Source organism: Melanostigma gelatinosum (assembly GCF_949748355.1).
Source record: "Melanostigma gelatinosum genome assembly, chromosome: 14".
NCBI classification, from domain to species: domain Eukaryota; kingdom Metazoa; phylum Chordata; class Actinopteri; order Perciformes; family Zoarcidae; genus Melanostigma; species Melanostigma gelatinosum.
Window position 1 is genome coordinate 21,955,849 of NC_136647.1, and position 22,165 is coordinate 21,978,013.

The 22,165-nt window shown below is 45.9% G+C and overlaps 1 protein-coding gene across 2 annotated transcripts in view; it reads right to left on the reverse strand.

The window, feature by feature from the left end:
• Positions 1-8,712: 8,712 nt before the first annotated feature.
• Positions 8,713-22,165, reverse strand: part of nrip1b (nuclear receptor interacting protein 1b) — a 40,746-nt gene continuing 27,293 nt past the window's right edge. For both annotated transcript variants that reach the window (XM_079283494.1, XM_079283495.1), the window contains exon 2: positions 8,713-14,965. In XM_079283494.1, coding sequence (XP_079139620.1) covers positions 10,873-14,526 — 3,654 coding nt within the window. In that variant the 5' untranslated portion in view covers positions 14,527-14,965 and the 3' untranslated portion in view covers positions 8,713-10,872. The remainder of the gene's footprint in view (positions 14,966-22,165) is intronic.

Sequence of the window (22,165 nt, forward strand, 5' to 3'; positions counted from 1 at the left end):
GAGCACTCGGCTCTGCCTCGTTGCCTCCGTTCACAAAGCCGTACTTAAGAAAGTCAGGGTTGTACTTGCACACACATTTAGACTTTTGGGGGGTATGGCACCACTGTCGTCTTCATTTTGTCTTTTTAATAACTTATCCATAACTTTCGCTACAGGCTAGCGGCTAGCTGAGTGTCTTCTTCTGCTTATTGCAGCTTGTTAATAAACAACTGACTGACGCATTACCGCCACCAGGTGGTGGGAAGCTATATTGTAACTGAGCGTCTCATGGATAACAGTAATATCTCTGGTGTCTTCAATTGATAACCTATGCGGTCCCGCGGCCATCGCGGCCCACAGGTGCAAAACTGAAAGTTTTTCGCGGCCCTCTAGGTGGCGGCCCTATGGTTAAGAATCACTGTCTTAGAGCAGGGGTCCCCAACCTTTTTTGCGTCACGGACCGGTTTCATGTTATAAAATATTTCCACGGACCGGTGTTACGTCCCTACTGGTTTCTGGACCTACTGGTTTTCCTTCTGTGCGTGTGTTGTGTTCGCTTAACAGCTGCAGCGGTTTTCTGCCTCTGTCGCCTGATTCGTCACACTTTCACAAACATATTGCTGGAGATCTAAAAGACACATCTCATATCAATTGCAGGGATTATGATTGTATAAGTGAGCACTGCATCACAGCCACGTATGAAGAAATACATGGAAGAAAATACATTTATGGAAAGATCGCAACAACCTGGATTCGAACTCTGTCCAGCAAAACTCCCACTTGTACTTGGTAATTTAACATTTAACACCGGCAGCAGAGTTGTTGTCCCAAACATACTTTTAAGGCCGCTGTCCTTTTCAAGCTCCAGCAGCTGATCTCCCTCTGGCACGGATAAGCTCGATTCACCTGGTTTGTTCACAAATGGGTCGCGGATCCATTCCTTCGCAGTTCGTGGGTCTTTTGTGGTTGGGAAGTAACGCTCGTGACAAGCGTGTTGACATGTGTCAAGAGAGACAGGCGCATGTAATTGGGAGAGAATCCGGTCATTTTTCAAAATAAAATATCTTTCCGACTCTGATAATCAATGAAATGAAAAAAAGTTATTTATTCTTTCTGTGCGGCCCGGTACCAAATGACCCGCGACCCGGTACCGGTCCGCGGCCCGGGGGTTGGGGACCACTGTCTTAGAGGATCTTTGTTTTTTTCCGTCGCTTGAGTATGGTAGGAGTTGTGAGGAGGAAGAAGATTAACGTTAGTTAGATTCCGATAGAATAAAGTTAACAACTTTAAATTGAATGTGGAACGACGAGTCATTGAAGAGCTGCAGTTTCGCCGAAAGATTCTTAAAACTTTGAACATTTGATGTCCTGGTGAGTTGATTGAAGTTCAATGCTTTTACCGTTGCATGCTAGCTTTGTTAGCATGAATGCTCGACGATATTTAGGAGTAAATTGTGTATTTTACAAAAAAAACAAGTCAGGATGAATCTGAAGGGGATACAAAAAACATTCATGAGATGTAATGATTGTAATTGAATGCCTTGAGTTATGTATGTTCGCTAATTCGTTGTTATATTGTGTGTGATGTTTACAGCCATGCGGGTTGCAGGCCCAGTTGAGTAAATTTAGGAATGAACTATTGTCCTGCACATGTGCATAGGCTGGTTTTTTGTCTAGCTTCTTTGTTGGAACCAGAGGTGTCGTCCATCCACCGTCCTGCCTGCCACCACTCCCCCATCTCCATTCAGCTTACCGTCTACCTTCACCTGAATCTTCATCTCAATCGGACATCACAGTTCACCTGGAGTCCATTTCGCTGGACATTGTTTGTGCACAGGGGGGCGGTAGGACATTTGAGAACTCAACTTTTTCTTTTATAATTTTTTTAATTTTATTTATTCCTGAGATCTCAGAGGTTTTTGATTTTCATATTACATGCTTGGACACTTTTTGATGTTTGGAAATGTGAAATTGTTGTAGAATGGATCAATGGATTATATTGTGTTCTAATTACACCTGTTGTTTGTGTAATTCGGGGTGGATATTTCTTGTCTGTGCAGCAGTCAGACGAGTGACCTATTAACCAATCTCCTCATCGACCCTAGATTAGATTTGATAATTCCTCTATTTTCTGTTTATTCTTCACTGTCTCTAAAGCGACAGCTGCAGGGGGGTTACAACTACATTCTTTTTATGTTTTTATTCAGTACAAACAGAAGCTGTTCAACGCTGCACTGTAGTTCAGTCTTCCTCCAGCAGAGGGCAACAGCCTCCTTTGGAGCTCCAGACTCCCACAACAGCAGCAGGAATGTGCAGAACATAATCAATGTTGAAAGTGATTCCACTTGGTAAATCAAGGAGCAATATATATCACAAAGTCTGCTTCCAATTTTTTTGAGCTTCTTCCAGCGCTGCACCTTAATCGATATTTCATACCATCCACGTTGCAGCGCGCTGAAATATTGACTGAGCAGCAGAGTGTGTGTGTGAGGGTTAACTAAGCTCAGAGAACACATCCTATAAAAACAGCCTCACAGTTTGACCTCAAGGCAGGAAGTAGAGCTATCAGTCAGAGGAATCTGGGAAGCTGTCAGGAAACCAATCAGAAATAAGTTGATGAATCAATTGGCAAAGTCAAGCGGTAGCAGTCTGAGTAGATCCTCGCTGACAAGAGCTCAGACTTGTTTGTTGAAGATCAAAACGGATCCTGAAAGTGAGCCCGGGGGCTGAATGATAATGGCCTGACTCGACCATGACCCCCCCCCCCTCTCTCTCATTCAGCAATCCAACACAAATAAAATGGAAAGCTCAACTTGATAACCAAAATAGATACAGACAGATGTTGTATACAAACTGTACACAGCTGATAGATTTTTAAAGTCTCATTTGTCAACATACAGCTCCCACATGTTTCTTAAACCCATTTTGGAAACATGTTGTATGTTGTGATTAGAATTGATTGTTACATTTTAAATGTATCTGCAGCGGGAGTGGAGGCCTCTGGGTAAGCCTACCTCGTCTCTAGCCTGCATGAAAACAGAAATATTACTTTACTTCATGTATCATGGAAGCAGAATCATTTCAATGAGGATTCAATGGACATTAATGTGGTTATAGCTTTTAGTTGCTGTTTGACTTTTACTTTATTTCACTCTTTGAATGCTTCAGTTGGTTTGCTGGGATCCTGGATAGAATAAACAGGTGTAGAAAAAGAATGGATGACAATGTGTTGAGCAAATGTCACCGACACTCTAATAAGACCCATTCCGAATAGACTCTCTGTATACACATTATATTGCAACAATGTTTTGGAAATAAAATCTTGAAATGCATCCGTGATCGTCTCCTCTGCGCTGTCCTCTTGAGTCCGTTTGTGAACTCGCCGGGTTTTATTCTTCATCCATGTTTTCCTCCGGGGGTTTTTAGAGACGGGCCAGGCTTCAGGGCTTCAGGGCTTCAGGGCTGCGGATGGATACCGTACAGTTATTGTGACTGAAGAGATTTATTCTTTTTTATCAACTAAGGGCTTGCTGCAATTACATGTCTCTGAATGTGGCTGACAAAGCATCATCCATTATCATCCAGCTCCAGAGCGGACCATTGTGCTGGTCACTATAACAAATTGAGTCGTGATAATTCTTACGGGTGTAGTCTGTCACGTAATGCAGTAATGGCTTTACGTTCAAATGAGTTGGCACAGTCGCTATGAAATTTGACATATTTGTTCGGATCTCTTCTTGACACGGGGTTTAAACGCAGACAGCAGGGCCACGCGGGGATCCATTGAGCATGTGGGCCTGTAGAGAGGGTGCCCACTAATAAACCTTGAGGCGGATCAAAATGCCACTTCAGAAATATAGTTCTGTGGTCAAAAGTGACCTCTTGGTAAACATAAGTAGTGCCATTCACTATCTCTTCCTTTATTAAAAAGTCAAACCCTTCTCGGCTTAGTTTAGTCTGCATTTTTGAAACTACAATCAAACTATTTCCATCTAAATAGTTATTTTTCTTCTGTGTTTCTGCCGTACAGATATGCAATAAGGATTGCTGGCTGACTTGTTGACGTCGTCCAATGTGAAGTCTCGAAGTATTCGATCAAATTCAGCCGCTTTCCTGCAGCAAACCCCAGAGGTTTGGTTCAATGCCGCTAATATTTATGTCATAAAGCATGAAACCATAAAAACTGATATGTCATCTGAAAAGCACTTATTTTCTTCAGACTAAAGCGTGGGACCATATATGAGGTCTTGGTCTTTTTACACAAGCAAGATAAGCCTCGGTGTGTTTCGCGGTCAGGGGAAATTACAGCGCCACAACGAGATCTTAGTCGCTGATCCTCATATTTAATATCAAATGCAGACGTGGACGTCGGTCATATAGATGTTAATATGTGATACAGAAAATGTGAACACGGCGTACCTGAGAGGCATCGCAGCACGCCACAGGTTTCAGTCGGGGAACACATGTCAATGTACTTTGTTGGAATAATACATAGTTCATTTAACTATGAACAACACTGATTGGGTCCTTTCCCCTCGTTCTCCGGTGCAATATGAGCATTGATTTTATGACACAGTAAAGAATGAAGTCGTTAAACCCGGCCGTGGCAGGATGTAGGGCGTCCTGACAAGAGCGTTAAGACGATTTCAGCCATTTTCCAGGTTTCTAATTCTCATTATAGCAGACATTCCCCACTTCCACCAGTCCCCTTTAATAGACAACATTTCATATCTTTTTCGATTGTTTTAAAGGTTAAGGACTCAAATCAGAATCTGTCCATATGAACTTAGGTAAATTCCCAAAGTGTTGCAGAGGAAAGGGAGAAGACGCGTCTTTGATCCTGACCTTATCTCTTTTCTATCATGTTTTTATGATCTCACCTGTGCTGAGTGCAAATGAGGTTGAAAGCAGTGTCAAATGTAGACTGCACCCTTGGAAAAAGAAATCAGGTGTAAAATAATTGAAAGAACAAAGTACCTATATATATATTATATATAATATTCTTTTGAAATTACATGTGCTATTTTGAGTGCATAAGCGTGTTCACACTGACCACATGGCAAAATACAACATATTATGAGTACCAGGATGCTGTACTGAAAACGTCAAAGAGTTAATCGGGAATGCTGGACACTTCTCATCCTCAATGGTCGCTATTTTGGCTGATGCTCCGTCCTGGCTGCATCTGCCATTAAGAAGAAGAAAGAGGAGGAGAAGAAGCTGTCAAATACAGCCATGCTATTGGCTCTGTAGGGGTGGAGCTTTTAGCTCAATGCTAACAAAAAACATGGCAACATGCTCACTTTATGACAAAGCTAGCACGCTGATATTTATCAGGTGTAATGATTAGCATGTTAGTTTAGCGTGCTAGCATGCTACCGATTGCTAATTAGCACTTAACATAAAGTATAGCTGAGGCCGATGGGAGTGTTGTGAGTTTTGCAGGTATTTGGTCATAAACCAAGGGAAGGTCAGTGACCACCAAAGGTAATATATTTCATCCTGAGGGGAAATATGAACGTTTTTACCAAAAATTCATGGCAATCCATGTAGTTGTTGAGATATATCAGTCTGGACTCCATAGAGCAAGCTGCTAGCATGGCTAAGAACACAGTCAATGAATCGAACAGGAGCAATACCAACAGTCAGATGACAAAGACTGCTCATTAGAGCTCTCATGCTGCTCTTTTAGCATCACAACATAATTCTGTCCCCTCCTCATATCTTACAATTTGATTGCTCAAATGTGTTAAGTGCTCTTCACATGCTTTTTGAGTCTGAATGCCAGATGCAGCATTATTATTTACTTCTCTGCATAACTTCACGCTGAGTGGAACATCAGAGCACAAATTCAAACGAGTTCAATTTGGCATGGTATGTCCTAAATGGGCCTAAGCCCCCGCAGCACAAAGTTCACATCCCGAGCTGGTCTCAGCCAGACCGGTTGACACTGAACTGACACTCATTCTACTGGGAGGGGGGGGGGGGATTTTGAGAAATGTTTACTTGGAAAGTTCATGACCCTTCAGATCAACCGCTGTCATGTCATGTGATAAAACATACAGGAAACTGGTGGTGAATACATTTCCTGAAGATTTTTTTAAAGTTCAATCATCGACATTGCCGCTTTCTCTCGGCCTAAATAAACAGGTCGATATCAGAGTGAAAGCATGGAATCAAAACCTTCAGAGCTTCTGTGAGAAGACTTACCCAAGAGAGAGATCCACCTCCGAGGAGCAGAAGACATTGGCAGGCCGGAGACTCGACATCGTTACTTCTCCCTAAGCCACTTTGTAAAACATTTACCCTCGTGCTCATCTGACACGGCAAGCATCACCCGTGTTCTTCCACGCAGTGTCAGCCAGGGATCCCTCAAGCTGACACTGATCTGAGCAACTGAAAAAACCTGTAAATTCTTGCACTTCACGTCAATGGGCTGTTTGGTCAAGTAAGAAGTCTTTTGAGTGTGTGACCTGTGGTCTCCACCCTTTCTGCACATCAAGCTCATTAGTCGTGTATGACTAATGACCGCTTCATGTATGAGGTCATGGGAAGTAGCAGGTCAAGAGGCTATCAGGTATTCAGCAAAAGAAAGGACTTAAGCCATGCTGCCACTTGTTATTGACACAAAATGTCAGAAGAATGGTCTGAGTGTAATGCGGGGGGGGGGGGGGGGGGGGGCTGCTGGTGTGTTGCGTGGTTGGTTTGTATGTGTGTACGTGTGTGTGGAGGGAGGAGGGAGGGAGGGAGGAGGGTGAGTGCCACAGCTGCAGGCCAACAGTTGATTCTGTCCCGGGAAACAGGATCAGCCAGGTCAGGGCGAGGAGGGGGGGGGGGGGCAAAAGGTCGTGACCCCGTAGGGGGGGGGGGAGTTAAGGAACAGACTTCACAAAGAGGTACATCTTCAAAAGCACAAGCCCCACTGGGGGAAACCAGTACAAGGTTGGAAAAAGAAAGCAGTTTGACCTCCTTTCTGGGAGCAGGAGCTTCCCCCAGGTGTTTGCTTTAACTTCTTCATTGTTTGTCTGACTGAGGCGCTCGAGGCTCTCATGCACGTTGCCACTGCAGCGGCTTTACTTCTCGTCACAGTACGGAGGGATTCTTCTCATTTTTTCCTGGTATCTTTTTGGAATAAAGTATTTTAGCACTTTATTAAACCATTCGGCCCTTGTGACACTCCAAATGGGGTCACGCCACCCATAAAATGCTAATTACATTGTGTGTGTGTGTGTTTACATAACATGTGAGGTCAGACCATGTGCTCAAAGTTCAAACACCGGCATGAGGAGACGGTGATTGAACATCTGTGAGCATATTTATCCCACCAATCACCATGACAACCAGTGTCAGTTAGCTCTGTATGGCCTCCATGTGAATAAACAAAGCACCTCAACAAGAGGGTCTCTCATAAACACTCAGGTCTAAGCACAGTGGTTATCAACAGTCCACGTGTTCCCGTGCATGAGCCTCTGCTCCAGTGCGTTAAGTGCGGCCATTAGGGTTGTTTGTGTGAAGAAGGAGCATCTGTAACGGTGGGAAAGGCCTCGTGACTATGAAATGCCTGTTGTGGGACTTGCGAGTCCTTGGCCTCTAGTTGAGTCATCGGTGGCCCGGTGTGCGGCGCTCACATTCTTTTGGCTTCATGCTGAGGTCAGGAAATCAAAGAGAGAAGCCACAGACAAACTGCCGATTGTCAAGTTTCACACCTTGAACTCGGTTTAAACTTGCGACCCCCTCCCTCATGTTTGCCGCCTGCTTCAGCATTCAGAGGAAATCAAGGGGTTACTGGCGGTTCAGCCTCGATAAGAATCTTTGAAATGAGAGAAGTTCACGGAGGGGAAAGGTTAGCAGGAGTTTAAAGAGAGTGCAGCCAGTCATGTATTAAATAAAAAGGGAAGTCAGGGCTGATGAACTGCGCTGCGATTTTAAAAGTGCAGCTCAGACAAAAAGCCGTCTGTTCACTCGCCTGGACTTCATATTCAAAACCCAGTGCGAGGGGAAGTGCTAGCGTGAACTCATCTTCACCTTTAGGGAGTCTCACGGTAAGGGCTTTTTTTCTTTAGTCTAGAAAAATGATCACAAAACGGGCAACACAAGAATTAAGGTTCTGAAGTGACGGTGCAACGACGTCGATTTGTGGTTCTGAATAAAAGAGCTTTTGGTCGTGTGAGGCACGTCCTCGAGCACCCAGTGTACATCTGGTGACCTCGTGTCCTCCCTCCTTTCACCGTCTTTCCTGCCTTTGTTAAGACTCAGCACTGTAAGACAACAGCAGCCAACTCAGAAGCAGACGTTTCAGGGCAAATACAGGACATCCTCTCACTCCACTCCAACTGTGTCTTTGATTCCACAGAGTGCCGTTTGGCTTTGATGTCCCTTTTAAACAACATTATTCTTTCTTGTGAGGAAAGTCAGATAGTATGCTGCCTATGTTTTACTTTATCACCAAAGACTTGTCACATTTCTAAACTCATATCATGCACCACGTCAATAAATGTGTTTAATCATTGAACTGTTAAAGTGACCTCTCACATGAACTAGGAGTAGGCTGCACATGACCATTGGACAGGAGAATATAGTGAAACACGTATCATTTCAAATAATGTCGAGGAATATAAATGTGTTTTAGCTTAACATCTTATAATCGAATATACACAGCCCCAAAACACAACACACTTCTGAATCGCACACTAGAAAAAGAGGAACACATTCATACTAGGTCATGCATTTCAGAACTTTATTTTTGAGATATCAGTGCAAATGAACACCAAAAAAATGAAAACATAAACAAAAAAAAGAAATTATGTTTCAGGTCTTCACATGAAAAAATGAAACATCTTTTTTTTAATATATATATATATATATTTGCTGCTACAAATGTATTTCTCAGATGCACATTGCAGATCTATGATTGTACGTAAATCCCCCACTATAGCCCCGAGCTCTCTCACAGAGCTCTCGTTAACCAGTAACAGAAAAGGAAAATCACAAAAATATTCAATGCACGTTTATTTTTCACACATTTCAGAATCAACTTGCTCGACAGTCTGCGGTTATTTAGGGACTGTTGGTATTCTAAACGGACCTCTCTCTGTGATAAAAAAGACCTATTTTTAAGACTTGACATTTTGCCCCATCACCAGTAGGGATACACAGGTAGTTCCCATGCGTCTGCATGCAACAGGCAGCAGTGAGGAGAGTCAGACATTATTACACAACACAGCGCAGGATAGATTATCAGTTACCACATAGAGACACATGCAAAGAACAAACCAACCAAAAAAAGATGGGCATAGCATCCTCTGCCTTTGTATGTACACACGCATATAATTCATATTTACATATCAGGGCATTAAAAACTAGGGTAATATCTTTTCTTAAACATTACAAAATAGTCATCTTTCATACTGAAAGTACTATTTACACAAATATATTTAACCATTGTGAAAATGTATTAATAATCGAAGAGACGTACTTCATAGGTATATGTATTAAAAAGATCACAAGACTAGATGGATAAAGCAGTGTGTGACATTAACCCAAAAGAATACAGTACAATCAAAATAAGGAGCTGGATAAGACACCACATGTCCTGGTGGTTATTGGGGGGCAGGTACACATATCCAGCTGCTTGGAAAACAAAGATGTACCCGTGGTCTTCTCTTAATTACCATGCAATTCTTTTGACATTTTATGAGTTAAGAGGCTGCCACAAAAAGAAAAGAAAGATGTCCATAAACCACAACAGTTGAAGAAAGATGAAGAAAAGAATCACAAACTGTCAAATTCTCAACGGATAACAACATTGACTTTTCTTTTTTTATTACATGCCATTAAATGATTCTGGAAAAGGACGCAGAGGACTCGACTTTCGATAGTGCAAACTCTAGGTGGTCCTTCACGTGAAAGCAAAAGCAAAAAAGCAATGTGCTTCACACTTGGAGAGAGAAGTGGTGGTGAGACACGTTTCTCAGCCTTTTAGCTGTTGCTCCAGAAACCTGTTTACATACAGTTGCTCAACGGTGAGCACCACACGTGCCCTGTTAACCCATCTGCCCAAAACTGCACAATCTGCAAACACAACGCCCTGAATTTGCACTGTTGAATATTAAAACGTTCAATTCAAATGAAAGCGTAACTCAATGAATTATGACTATTCTCTGGTAGTTGTACCACAGTGTGAAGCATTCATCATGGAACTATCCTCACTGCAGCTACTGCAGTGAGGATAGTTCTCAAGGTCCTCCTTTGAATGAATTCATCATGTGCATTGTGGTAATAGACCGCCGTGTCTGCACTAGAATGCTTTATTTGGAATCTTATCTAACATTGATGGGTCTCTGTCTTATCTGAAAATGTTCTGATGGAGAAAATAAATAAATGTCCACTGAACTGAGCGCTAACATTTTTCGAGTCATCAATAATAAATGTTGCCTGAAATGGTCTTCCTAAATGTTTTATGGCCGGCAACAAAGGGGACATGGAATAGTGATATGTGTAGAATTCAGATACAAATAAAAAGTGCAAAACAAGACCAAATTTTAAAGGACGACTTCATAATTGACCAAATGAAATATGCAGTGAATGGTAATCACTGATGAGAAAGGTTCAACTTGTGACTGTTGTGTAGTTTTGCTTGAATCAATTCGACATTTCGCTATGCTAGACCTGTTCTGTACCACTCCATGACATCGCTATGTAAAATTGAGGAACCAATGCAAGTATGCATTTGAATTGAAACTTGCTCTATTCCACAAAAAAAACAAAAAAGATCATGTTTGCAGTCTTTGTTATTTGTCCCATCAAACCAATTTGGCAAGTCATTAAAAAAAAGGAGAAAAAAAAGTCAATGAATTCAATTTCGCTTTGTATTTTTCTGTAGTTGATACAACTTCTACTCGTATGAGTGGCTCAGCCCCTGGCTCTCGTGGCTGTGCTTGTCATTGTGGTTCGGTGATCGCGGGATGGAGCTCAGACTGTGTTCATAAGCATGCATGTCACTGACTGGCTCTTCTTTAACTCTGACCATAGAGTGGGTTCCCTCTGCCTGATCCCGCACCTCCTTCCTCAGCTGAATGCTGCCCTTCTGCAGCATGTAATACAGGATGGGGTTGGAACGCGAGAGCCGTGGAGAGTCCGGGTTTGAGTCACAACCCTCCTCCTCCTCCTCCTCCTCAATCTCCTGACTACTCCATCTCACAGGGCTCTCGGGCTCCTGTTTGACTAGAGTAGGCGGGTCCCATTTTTGAGCCACTGGCCATGGAGCTGGCTGGCGGCTCCAGGGGGTGCGGATAGGGCTGTCACCTGCAGGGGGGGTGGGCAGTGGTCTGAGATTACTCGGAAGCCCTGAGTTAAGGGAACCATGGGGGTGCCAGCTCGGCAGGTGGAGGAAGCTGTGATTATGGGCGGCCTGACTGAGAATGCTGCCATTGGCCTTCCCATTGGCCTGCAGGACGGAGGGACTGGGTGTCCCCCGGGGCTGCTGGGACAGCTCCTTCAGGCAGTTGTCAGAGAGCAGCAGCTGTTTGAGTACATTGAAGCCCCGACTCTCTCTGGTGAGGGTTTCACTTGGTGGACTCCTCGGTGGAGCCTCCTCTTCCTTCACGTTCCTCTGATGGTCACGCTCTTCCTGAACAGCAGAAGATGCAAAAATGTTTATGTCGCCACTGTCCACTGCTCTTGGACAGCTGGTATGATTCAAACTATCAGTCCGGCCAGAACAGAGGCGTCTCTTCTTAGGACTGGGGCTTGGATACTCCCTCTGTTCCTCTTTAACCGGCCTGGGCTGTGACTCAGCCTGCATAGCAGAACTGGTATAGTAGGTAGCAGTCTGTTGTTTAAGTAGCTGGCTGAGGAGGCCATATTTTGCTATGACCTCTGCAGGCCGTGGTTCTGTTTTTAAGTCTGGCTGACAATCTGAGAGGGGGCTATTCTTCTCGTAGCCACTAGGTCTCTTTCTGCCACCAGAGTCCTCAGACATGGCCAAGGACGGTCCCACCTCCCCAGCAAACTCAGTTTTGACCTTTACGTTCAAAGGGGACCCATTGGAGCTGTTACAGATGAGGGCGGCACCAGGGCTCTTCTCATAGCAGCCCCCTGCCACCTCCACACTCCTCCTGCCACTGCCACTGGGCCTATCTTTGCGGCCGACTGGAGCAGTAGCCGAGCCCGTTCCTAGAAGGAGCTGCAGCACAGTGCGCCTCTCTAGAAGGTTCTCGATCTGCGTTGAAGGAGGAGAAGCTTCCTTCTGACTGAAAGGTCTGCCACTGCCGGAGGGTCCGTCTGAGAGTGGAGTGGTGGTGGTCCTGTGGATTGGAGCATTGAGCCTTTCCAATAGGGCAAGGGGCCTGCTGGCATCTAGCTCCTGACCAAGCCCTTTGCTGGAGGGGATGGGTGGGGAGGAAGAGGCGGTGCCACACTGAGCCAGATTTTGTAACAGTTTACTGGCACTGAAGGCAGGCTCTGAAGCCTTCTCAGCAGGGAAGGCTTTAGATTTACACAAATCCAATGGGCTGGACTGGACATGGGGGGAGGGGTAGGAGTACGGGGACAGTGCAGCACTAGTGTCCCGGCTGAGTGGTGAGTAGAGGGGCTGGGCTGGGGCTACAGGTCTATCTATGGGACTTTTTGTCCTGGTGTCCTCCCAGGGCTCGAGTCCCTTTGGTTGGTCTCGAGCCATGGTGGCCATAGTTATATCAACAGGGAAATCGGGGTTACCTACGCCTTTATTAACCATCTCATTGTTTCTGCGCTCAAGAAGAAGCTGCATAAGTGTGACTTTAGAGTGGCATTTTAGGTCCTGGCTCATTTCAGGCTCCTTGTTTTTGCACAGCTTTGATCCGGGTGGCTCTGGCTTCCACTTGTTTATTAAAGATTCTGTTAGTTTGTCCAGAGAGGAGGTAGACATAGAGGAGGAGGAAGATGAGGAAATAGCAGTGGAAATAGAGGGGACAACAGTAGAGGATGGAGAAAAGGTTGCGGTGGAGGTTTGAGCAGAAGCTCGGGGAGAGAATGCGACTGGGGTGGAGGAAAACACAGTGGTGGAAGAAGAGAAGTTAGAGGTGGAAGAGGAGTAGGAGAAGGAGGAAGAGGGGGCGGTAGTTTTGGGCCCTGTGTCTCGTGTACTGACCCGGCTTCTTATGGAGAGGTCAATGGGAGAGCAACTCGAGTAGGAACTCTCTGCATCACTGCTGTCCTTGGTCAGGCTCCTCTCCTGGATCGAGCACTCGCTGTCCGATGTGACTGAAGATGAGCCGCTTAGCGGAAGAATGCCACAGCTATCCTCCAGGTGCCCATTCTTGGTCAGCTGCTTCTGGTTGTTGTGGTTGTTGAGAAGCAGCAGCAGCAAGCTGCTGCATGTCTGCGGGGGACGGGTTGGACGTGAGTCAAAGCCTCGCTTCTCCCTTGGTGGTTGGCTCAGAGTGGCGTTTGGAGCATGTGGGGGAGTGGGTGGGGATCTTTGACTGTTGCCATGCAGCAAAGAGGGGCTCTGTGGACTGGACAGTGCCGTTCGAGGGAGTGCTGTTGTTATTGTGGCTGTTGTTGTCATTCCATTTTGGGTTGTTAAGGAGCTTAGTGTGTCTGAGGCTCCAGGCAGAGTCCCTCCCACACTAGGTGGCCTGCTGTCCTGGCCATACTGCTGGTTTGCCATAGCAGCTAGTCTCTCGCTGGCAGATCTTCCTGAGAGCTGGGCTTTGAGTGCATGCTCTCTGGAGTACTGCTGGAGATGGGCTTCGCTGGACAGCAGCAGGGCCAGTTGACTGCAGGCCACACTGGGCTTGGGTGAAGGTGCAGGACTAGAACGGATTTTCACCATGTTGGCCACCGCCTTCAGACGATCAGCACAGGACACGGATTCAGCAGTAGTGGGGGCAGAGGGAGGCGTGGCACTGTGTGCTGACCGAGGTGATTCTGGGGGCCTGTCCTGACTGTGTCCCCTGCGACTGTAAGGTGTGTTGCTGTGATTTTGAAGTTTGCTCTTCCTCATCAGGCCCTTCAAGCGGCTAGAGGCTGTCCCATACACAGGAAGTGGCTCTTTATCCGCAGGTGGTGCCTTGGATGGAGAGGAACACTCACTGGGGGGTTTATTAGAGTGCTGAGACATTGCCACACTCTGAAGCCGTGAACTGAATGACTGAAGCAGGGACGCCAACAGGGTGCTTTCCCCGGCATGAGGAGATCCCTCTAGTGTTCCATTTTGCAGGCCTCCCACTTGGCCATTCAGCTCCATTGGGGGTGAAGTCATCCTCTGGGTCCCTGGATCATTCCAGACTCCAGAGCGTAGTAGGCGTGCCTTCTTCAGGTGCTGTGAAGAACCCAGTGTGGGCCCATTAGTTCCAGCTTTGGGAGCTGTGGGGCCATGATTGGGCAGTTGGAAAGGCCCGCCCACCTTGTCACCCTGCTCCTGGTTGCTGTGGGCAGCCTCAGACCTCCCGCTCACCGTGGCCCCAGGCCCGGCTACCACTGGATGCATCAGTAAACCTTCCAGATAAGTTAGAACAGCTGAATCCTTGTGTGTCTCAGGGCCAGGCTCCTCCCCATGAGTCATGTTCAATACTAGGATCCCCTCGTATGGTTGAGCACTGCTACTAGGAAACAAATGTCCACTAGCTCATCTGGTTGACAGTGGCATGTACTTCCTAAATACCAAAAAGAAGAGAGTCTGCAGTGGGCCGGAGGATGCGCTGACCAGATGCGATCCCTTTCGGTAGTGGGCACAGTCAGCACTGTGATGACACAGCAACCATGATTGGAGGCAATCTGGGGCAGGTGGGCCTCCCAGGCATTGTTGTATGCCTTTAAACACTGTGGGAGCCCAGAAGGTCCAGCTCCACGCTTATGCGAGTAGCAAGCGAGAAGTCAGCGGGAATTCGCCACAAAGATGTTGACACATTCCGTGGCTTTGGATGTTTGGGATGTCTGTCGTAAGACCTGGCTGTGGTCCCGTCAGTGGCGCCTTTCAGCTTTGCAGATCTCACATGGGGGACCTATAGGAGTGAGTGAGAGAGAAAAGAGAGAGGGGGGGTGGAGAGAAAGAGGAGAAAAAGGAGAAACTGTGTGAGAAGCAGGGATTTACACAGCACTATATGACATTCATTTCACCACCTTGTCTGCCATCCCTGTTACTTAGCAACATTTCAGATTGACTGCACACGGCTCCCTCTCCTCTCTGCACTCTCCCCTCACAGCCACCGAGCAGACGACGAATGTAGATCAGGCCTGATTGGATCCAAATTGAAAATGCAAGCCCACTACCTTGAAAACATTCAGGTCTTGAGCTATAAGCCCCTCACAGCGATGTCTTTCAAAAGTGAAGGGCCTTGTGAGAGCTGTGAATAATTTCTTATGCAGCTTGTCATTTCAGTGGATTACCCCCCCCCCACCTCCTGCTCCTTATGCACTTGAGCAGCATCTCAAACGATGCAAAGCATCCACACAAAGCAGGAGTCACCCACCCACTCACATGCACACAAGTAAGCATTAAGCACGCATGCCTAGACACAAGCATGAAGACATACATGTGCATGCATACTACTCGCACAGATGAAGTGACAAGCAGCTCAGTCTCAGGTGTTTATTAACACCAGGCCAGCTGTGAATGCTCAAAAAGCTTAGTTCCTTTGAGCCTGAATTGTTTTCAAATCAGAGACAAAAGCAAAACATGAGCGGACTTGACTTGATTTGACTCGTGTTTAAGGGTACAGTACAAAGGCAGCGGACAATTACAGCAAAGATATGGCTGACAGACAAGCTGTACTTGACTGTCAAGTGTGTGTGTGTATCGAGGGGTGGGCTGGCTTAAGGATCAGGTGCACCTGTCACACCACACCACTGTCAGGAGGGCAGAGTCGGTGACACTGCGGTGAGCATTGTGCCAGTTGCCATGACAGTGTCAGCGGCGCTGCCCTGGGAGACCTCTGCTCTGAACCCTGTCAGCGTGGTTTCCGTGGATACAGGACACCTCCGACAGTCCTGGCCGCGTCCCATAAAGGTTAATTAATACAGAGCTTCCCCCTTCGCCTCAGATGCTGTCTGTGTCCTTTCCCGATGCTGCCCTCACCTTTGGTGTCCGCTGAGTGGACCGACATAGCAGGTCACACAACAGGACAGCAGCCCTTGATTATGACGAAAGGCCATGGCAACCCACATGGCCAGCGGCCTAAATACTTCACAGAGAGCAGTAGCTAGGGCCAAAAACAACAAAGCAACACGCTTCTAATCAGGAGGAAATACATCCCGGTGGCCAAGGTCCACAGGTTGTCATGACAGTAAGGGCGACTAGGTAGCACTTGGACATGAGCTGGGATTAGGAGCTGGATGCACAATTAAGTGGCAGCAGAAAAAGAGGTTGGTGGTTTTAAGAGGGCAATGTATAGAATAGAATCATTTAACCAAGATTGGCCCATCAGCGTCAATTACAGTTCAAGGCCATTTTGAAGCGGCTGACCTAAATCTGACAACAAAAGACAACCCTGTCATACTGGGCCATCTGACGTCTGCTGTCATGCTAATCTTAGATGCTCAGGATTAGGGCTATTTTCCCGCCAGTGAGCTTAGTGTAATTATAATAGAATGCCCTGTTACACCACGTTTGATCAGCACAGTAAACACGTACACATGTTTATCTTCAACACAGCGTGGCTACATCACTAACATGCGTTGATATCCAGTTAGTGAGAGAACAAATGTAAAAAAGGACAAGAAACACTGACATAGTTTCCAACATGGGAATTCTGTTAATCTCTCTGCTGCTGGCAGTAAACCTTTGGAATTACAGTTGACCTTGTCAATGCTTTTGCTCAAAGAAATTTCAATACAGAGCAGACAAGGCAGCACAGGGAGACTATGACACTGCACCATACTAGTTAATATACAACACAGCTACTGCGTTCACTATCTCACATAAAGCACAAATAACTCTTTAAACTAAGTGGGGACCTTCAGGCTCTTGAGAGACACGGAATGACGGAGCCGGTGTTAGAAAGCCCTGCAATAGCAAGGGCAAGAAAAAATATGTTCCCCTCAGTGACAGAGCTCGGTGAACAAATAAATGACCTTAATATAGGGAAAGCTGTCCTCTGTGCCAAGCCCCCAAAGCATACGGCCCTCCTCCTCTCTCCCGATGTGTGATGTGTGCATTACTATTACATTATCTCCCCGGTGTATACATTGGAAATGACCGTACACATCTGTTAACATGTCATCTCAGTGGTGGTGGCACCCAAAAAGCCTGACCTCCACCCCTCCCCCACCGTGAGACACCACAGCACCGGTGAGGTGCTCCACGGTTTCTGTGGTGATTATCCATTATCCTTGACAATGTCAGCCAATGACAAAGCAGGCGCCATTCTAAAGTGATTTTTACCCCGACAGTCGGCCACGTACGTGGGAGGGCACAATGATGGGGGGTGACAGAGCCATCATCCCCTGGCTGCTCGGGCACTCCGTGTGTTTCGCTCCTCTTGTGCTTGCCAGACACCGGGAACAGGAAAGGTCACTGCACTCTCAGCCGCCGCCGGAGTTCCATAGAACCAGCAGGAGGCGTAAAGACGTGCCGATGCAGATGTCAGGGATGAGATCTGAATGTGAGCCCTTCAGACTGACACACAGGCAGGGACACACTTGCTGTTTAATACAGCTTCTGTTTTCATCTTCAAAAAAGGGACTTCCTGAATGACCTTCATTGTCTGGAATGGTAATCCATTTAAAATGTATGAGACCAAACAAAATAATTAAAAAGGGGAGGGGCCAAAAGGAGTGGCAGTTAAAGTCAAGGTCATTCACTCCGCCAAGGCTTTTCCACTTGACGCAACAGCTGGTGTCCATGCAAAGCTCTGGGCGTTAATAAAAAGTGACAATGCTGCCCAAGCGGTGTGTGTCACTAATGTCTGACACCAGCCTGGCAGATGTGTTCTCCCTGCATTTAAGGGGAGTCAAGGTTAAAGGAATCTAAGAAGGAGGCGATGCCTAAACACTATTATATCATGTCATCTGCAGCCCAGCTCTGCTGCACACACTCAACGGGGTAGCTCACTTACACATGCGGCGTGACCGCTATTTGTAAATCCAATATGGCCTGACATGATTAAATAAGACAAAACATAAGCTACCTGACCAAACGCCGTTGCTCCGGGCCTTCCACAACGAGTCAATGAGTGCGCCGGAGGAAAGTTGAATTAAAAGCTCTTTGTTCACCTTGAGAGAGACGTAAACAAGAGGACCAACATGTTCCGAACAGCGGGAGAGCCAGAGCAAGAAAATGTTGCTGCAGATAAGTCAATCAGGACAAAATAACAATGCAACGCAATACGCACACACATGCACGCCCACACAATGAGAACTAGGGCACTCTGACCCACTTCTAAGGATGCATTGACCAAACAAGTCATGCATAGCACACATGCCTCCATGTGCACACACACACACACACACACACACACACACACACACACACACACACACACACACACACACACACACACACACACACACACACACACACACACACACACACACACACACACACACAGAGAGAGAGAGAGAAAAGCCTTTGGATGTACACCACATACAGGAAATGTGATACACGGAGAAGTCAGAACTCTCGTGTTAAGTACCACAGGCGAACCATTGGAGGAAAAATCCTCCCAATCAGAGCACTTGCGTGTGAGGAACAGTGTGTGATGACTGAGTGCTGAGATTTCAGACTTGGACAAAATGGGACCAGAGTGCGAGGGTTCTCGGCCTGCAGCTGGCCTTGGATGAGGAGCGCGGGGGCGGATTTTGACTTCATCTGTGCTCATCTGTACAAAGAGTTATTGGGGTCGAGAGAGAATTCGTGCATGCTGATGAGTCATCTAAGCAGTTCAGAGCCCAGCGGACTGGCAGAGGACCCGGCCAAAGTAGCCAGAGCAACGATGACATCATTGCACTTTATCGTAGACCCGGATATCCTGTCCCCCTTTTTACCTTACATGCAGAGGCTTTGCACGGAGGTGCTTCTGAAAAATGTTTGCGTCCACAGTAAATATTTGTGTGCCATTTGGAAGACCCACCCAAGGGCCATTTCCTGAGTGGCTGAGAATTAGTGCATCAATTAAACACACACACTCACATTCCTTCTTAATGAGCCGTGGCCACCATCAATCTATACCTCATTCATTTCTATTGGGCTCCGAGGTAATCTCCTGCTTCCATCGGCTGTCCAAAATGGTGCTCATTTCCCTCCCAAAACAACACACATTTTCCATTTGTAAACACGGGTGCTGGAAACAGGAGCAGATGATCGCCCCGTGGCCGGCATCGCTGAAAGGCCGAGCCTGGCTCTGGTAGCAGACTGCAGCGGTGATGTCTGAGGGAAATGAGCCACTTTGCAATTGAGATCAAATGTCCCACTGTCAGGCGGCCCTGAAATCTGGATCAAACTAGCTAAAACACCATGGTCTATAATGAGTCATTTCCATAATATCCCTGGCATCAGCCCTAACAGGGCTATTGCCGTGAGTCAGCAAGAGGTCTGCCTTTATTGGGTTAAAAGAGTACCGCTTCTCTTCTTAACGAGTCATTTGAGATGGCTTGGAGTAATGCGGTGAGTGGCAGAGGTCTAAGTGACAGAAAAAGAAGAGGACATGTCTCCGTTATCATTTTGCCTTTTCACAATGCTCCCATTGACCTACTTTCTATTGTTTAAATCACACTAATGCTTGCTCTGAGTGAGGTTGGAGAAGGATAATACATGGTACGTGGGCTGTGAAGGGACATTCCAGTACAATGATCAAACACACTATTTGTATTTTATTTAAGTAACAATTCAGTCCTATTCAAAGTCACACGATTAATGGAATCCTTTAAATCAATTGGATACATTTAACCCAATAACGTATAAAACAATTATGTGTAACCTTTTCAGGGGAAATCTCTCAAGCAGCACCAATCCAGCTGGCAGGGCCGAGCAGAGTACATGCCAACGAACAGGAGACTTCAATAAGATTAGTCCTACACCTGGCCCAGTGCTCACAGAGCAACGGCTGCTGGTCCATGACCACACCCACCTCTAGATACAAGTAACGTGGCACAAACATGGAGGCAGAATTCAAATGTACCTTATTATCCACTGCACCTAAATACATAAGAGACATGTTGCAGTAACACAGAGTACTCTGACAAACAATACATAACAACGGTATACAATTCACTAGCTTAGGGCCCCACCTCGGCGATTTCGCCGGCTGGAGAGTTTTAGGGATGGTTGGTGGAGGGTAGCCTGAGCGAAGCGGTTTGGGGAAAGGCTAGTTTTAGGGTCCACTGCGGCTCCCGGGCCTTGCAGACCCCCCCCGGTCCATGTGGGACAGTAGTGGCTGTGGAGGCAGGTGGCCTTCCGGGAGTGGTTTAAAGAGAGTGGTTTTTTTTTATACATAACAGAAAGCTTTGAAGCATAAAATAAAGGACTTCATTTTAACATAATTTAACTGAATTGTCCTGCAGCTTTAAATTCAGTTCACTCAAAAAAGCCGCGATATTATATTCTTATATTCTTTGTGTGCAAGACTTTATCTGTGGTTATTAAACCACTTGTGTCAGCTCTTTTCCTCTCTGTTAAAATCATTGTTGGACAGTAGATTCACACATTAGGATTCAGATCATATTGGTCTCTTAAATTGTTTATTATCTGGGCCTTCATTTCAGAAGTTGTTCTTTGTCTCGTATTGTCTTCACATTACAGCTTTAATAATCTCCACGGTCTATGAACATGTGAGACAAACTGGTTTTAATCTGCTCGTATGAAGAATTAACATTCAAGAGTCTGTCCATTCTTGGTTAAAGACTCTGGTTTCTCAGGTCTCTCAGGTCTCTCTGGTCTCTCTGACCACTTTTCTCTTTTTGGAGAACGTCATGTGAAATAACTTCTCTGACTCGCGTATTATTCTTCAACTACTCTGTTTCTCTCCCCCCCTGTCTCCCCCATTTGTGTAAATCTCACTAGAGTGGGGAGGTTTATCAGAATACACACATTTGATTGGCTGAGCAGCATCACGTGATGTGATTTACAACGCATGTAATTGGTCGGTGTGTTTCCTGGACCGCTGAACGAGCCGTAAAGGCTGGAAAGGCTGCGCCGGCTAAAATAGAAGCGCTCCGTGAAAATGTAATAATTCTAAATGATCTAGCAGTTTTGGATCCAGGGTCCAGATACAGCGGCGTATGGGTCCGGACCCGTACCGCGGTCCGCCTATTAGTGACCCCTCATATATAACGTTAATCTCTGGGAGGATTAAGTAAATATGCCATTAAGAGCAACAGGAAAAGAGGAAGTGCTGCTCACCATACTTTCCCGTAATGCAAGGCTTTTAGATAACATTGATAAAACAAGCAACAATCTGCTTGCCCTCCTGCCACCCCGAAGGACCTTGAACCACCCTGTTACGCAACCTGGAGAAGACCCAAGTGTCAGCTACAGGCAGGCCACCTCAGCTATTCCAGTTCAGATTGCATGCCTCATTTGATTTCCTCTCAAGCTAAACACTGGACAAAAGTCATGAGAACTCGTTATTGAGCTCAGATAACCAGCACGTTATAAGGGAATACCTGCCACCACTGCTCGCTTCGCTGCTGCAGACTCAAGTGTAAGTGCATTTATGTCAACAGAGCCCGAGAGTCCATTTGTATTATTGATTTAGAAACTTTCAATATCTTTTTCACAATCCATTGCAAATGTCTGAATATTCTTAAGAATTCGAAGTTCACTGCTATTTGAAAGAGGGTACACGCTTTATTTTGCTATTATATCATCATATCCGCAGCATAAAATGGTCTGAAAATGACAACAATTATGTTCATTGAAATTATTTCTGGGACAAACAAAAGTAGTTATTGTGACAGGCCTAGTTGTGACACTACTTTGGATTAAAATCAAGTTTTAACCACTTGACTAAAGATGAGTAAACTCAACCAAACATTAGACAGAGTCCCTTTGTTACATTACTGCAAACAAAGTTTTACACTTTCACCATAAGCCATTGTAAGCCACAACACATTTCACTGCTTATCGATAGCAGTCACCTACTGCAGACTACTACTACTAAAAGTAACTGTAAATCCCCAAACACTAATATTAGAGAGCTGAAAAGCTTCATTTAATGTCCACGTCACAATGTAACGTGACATAAGAAGGTCCTCAGCGATTATTACCA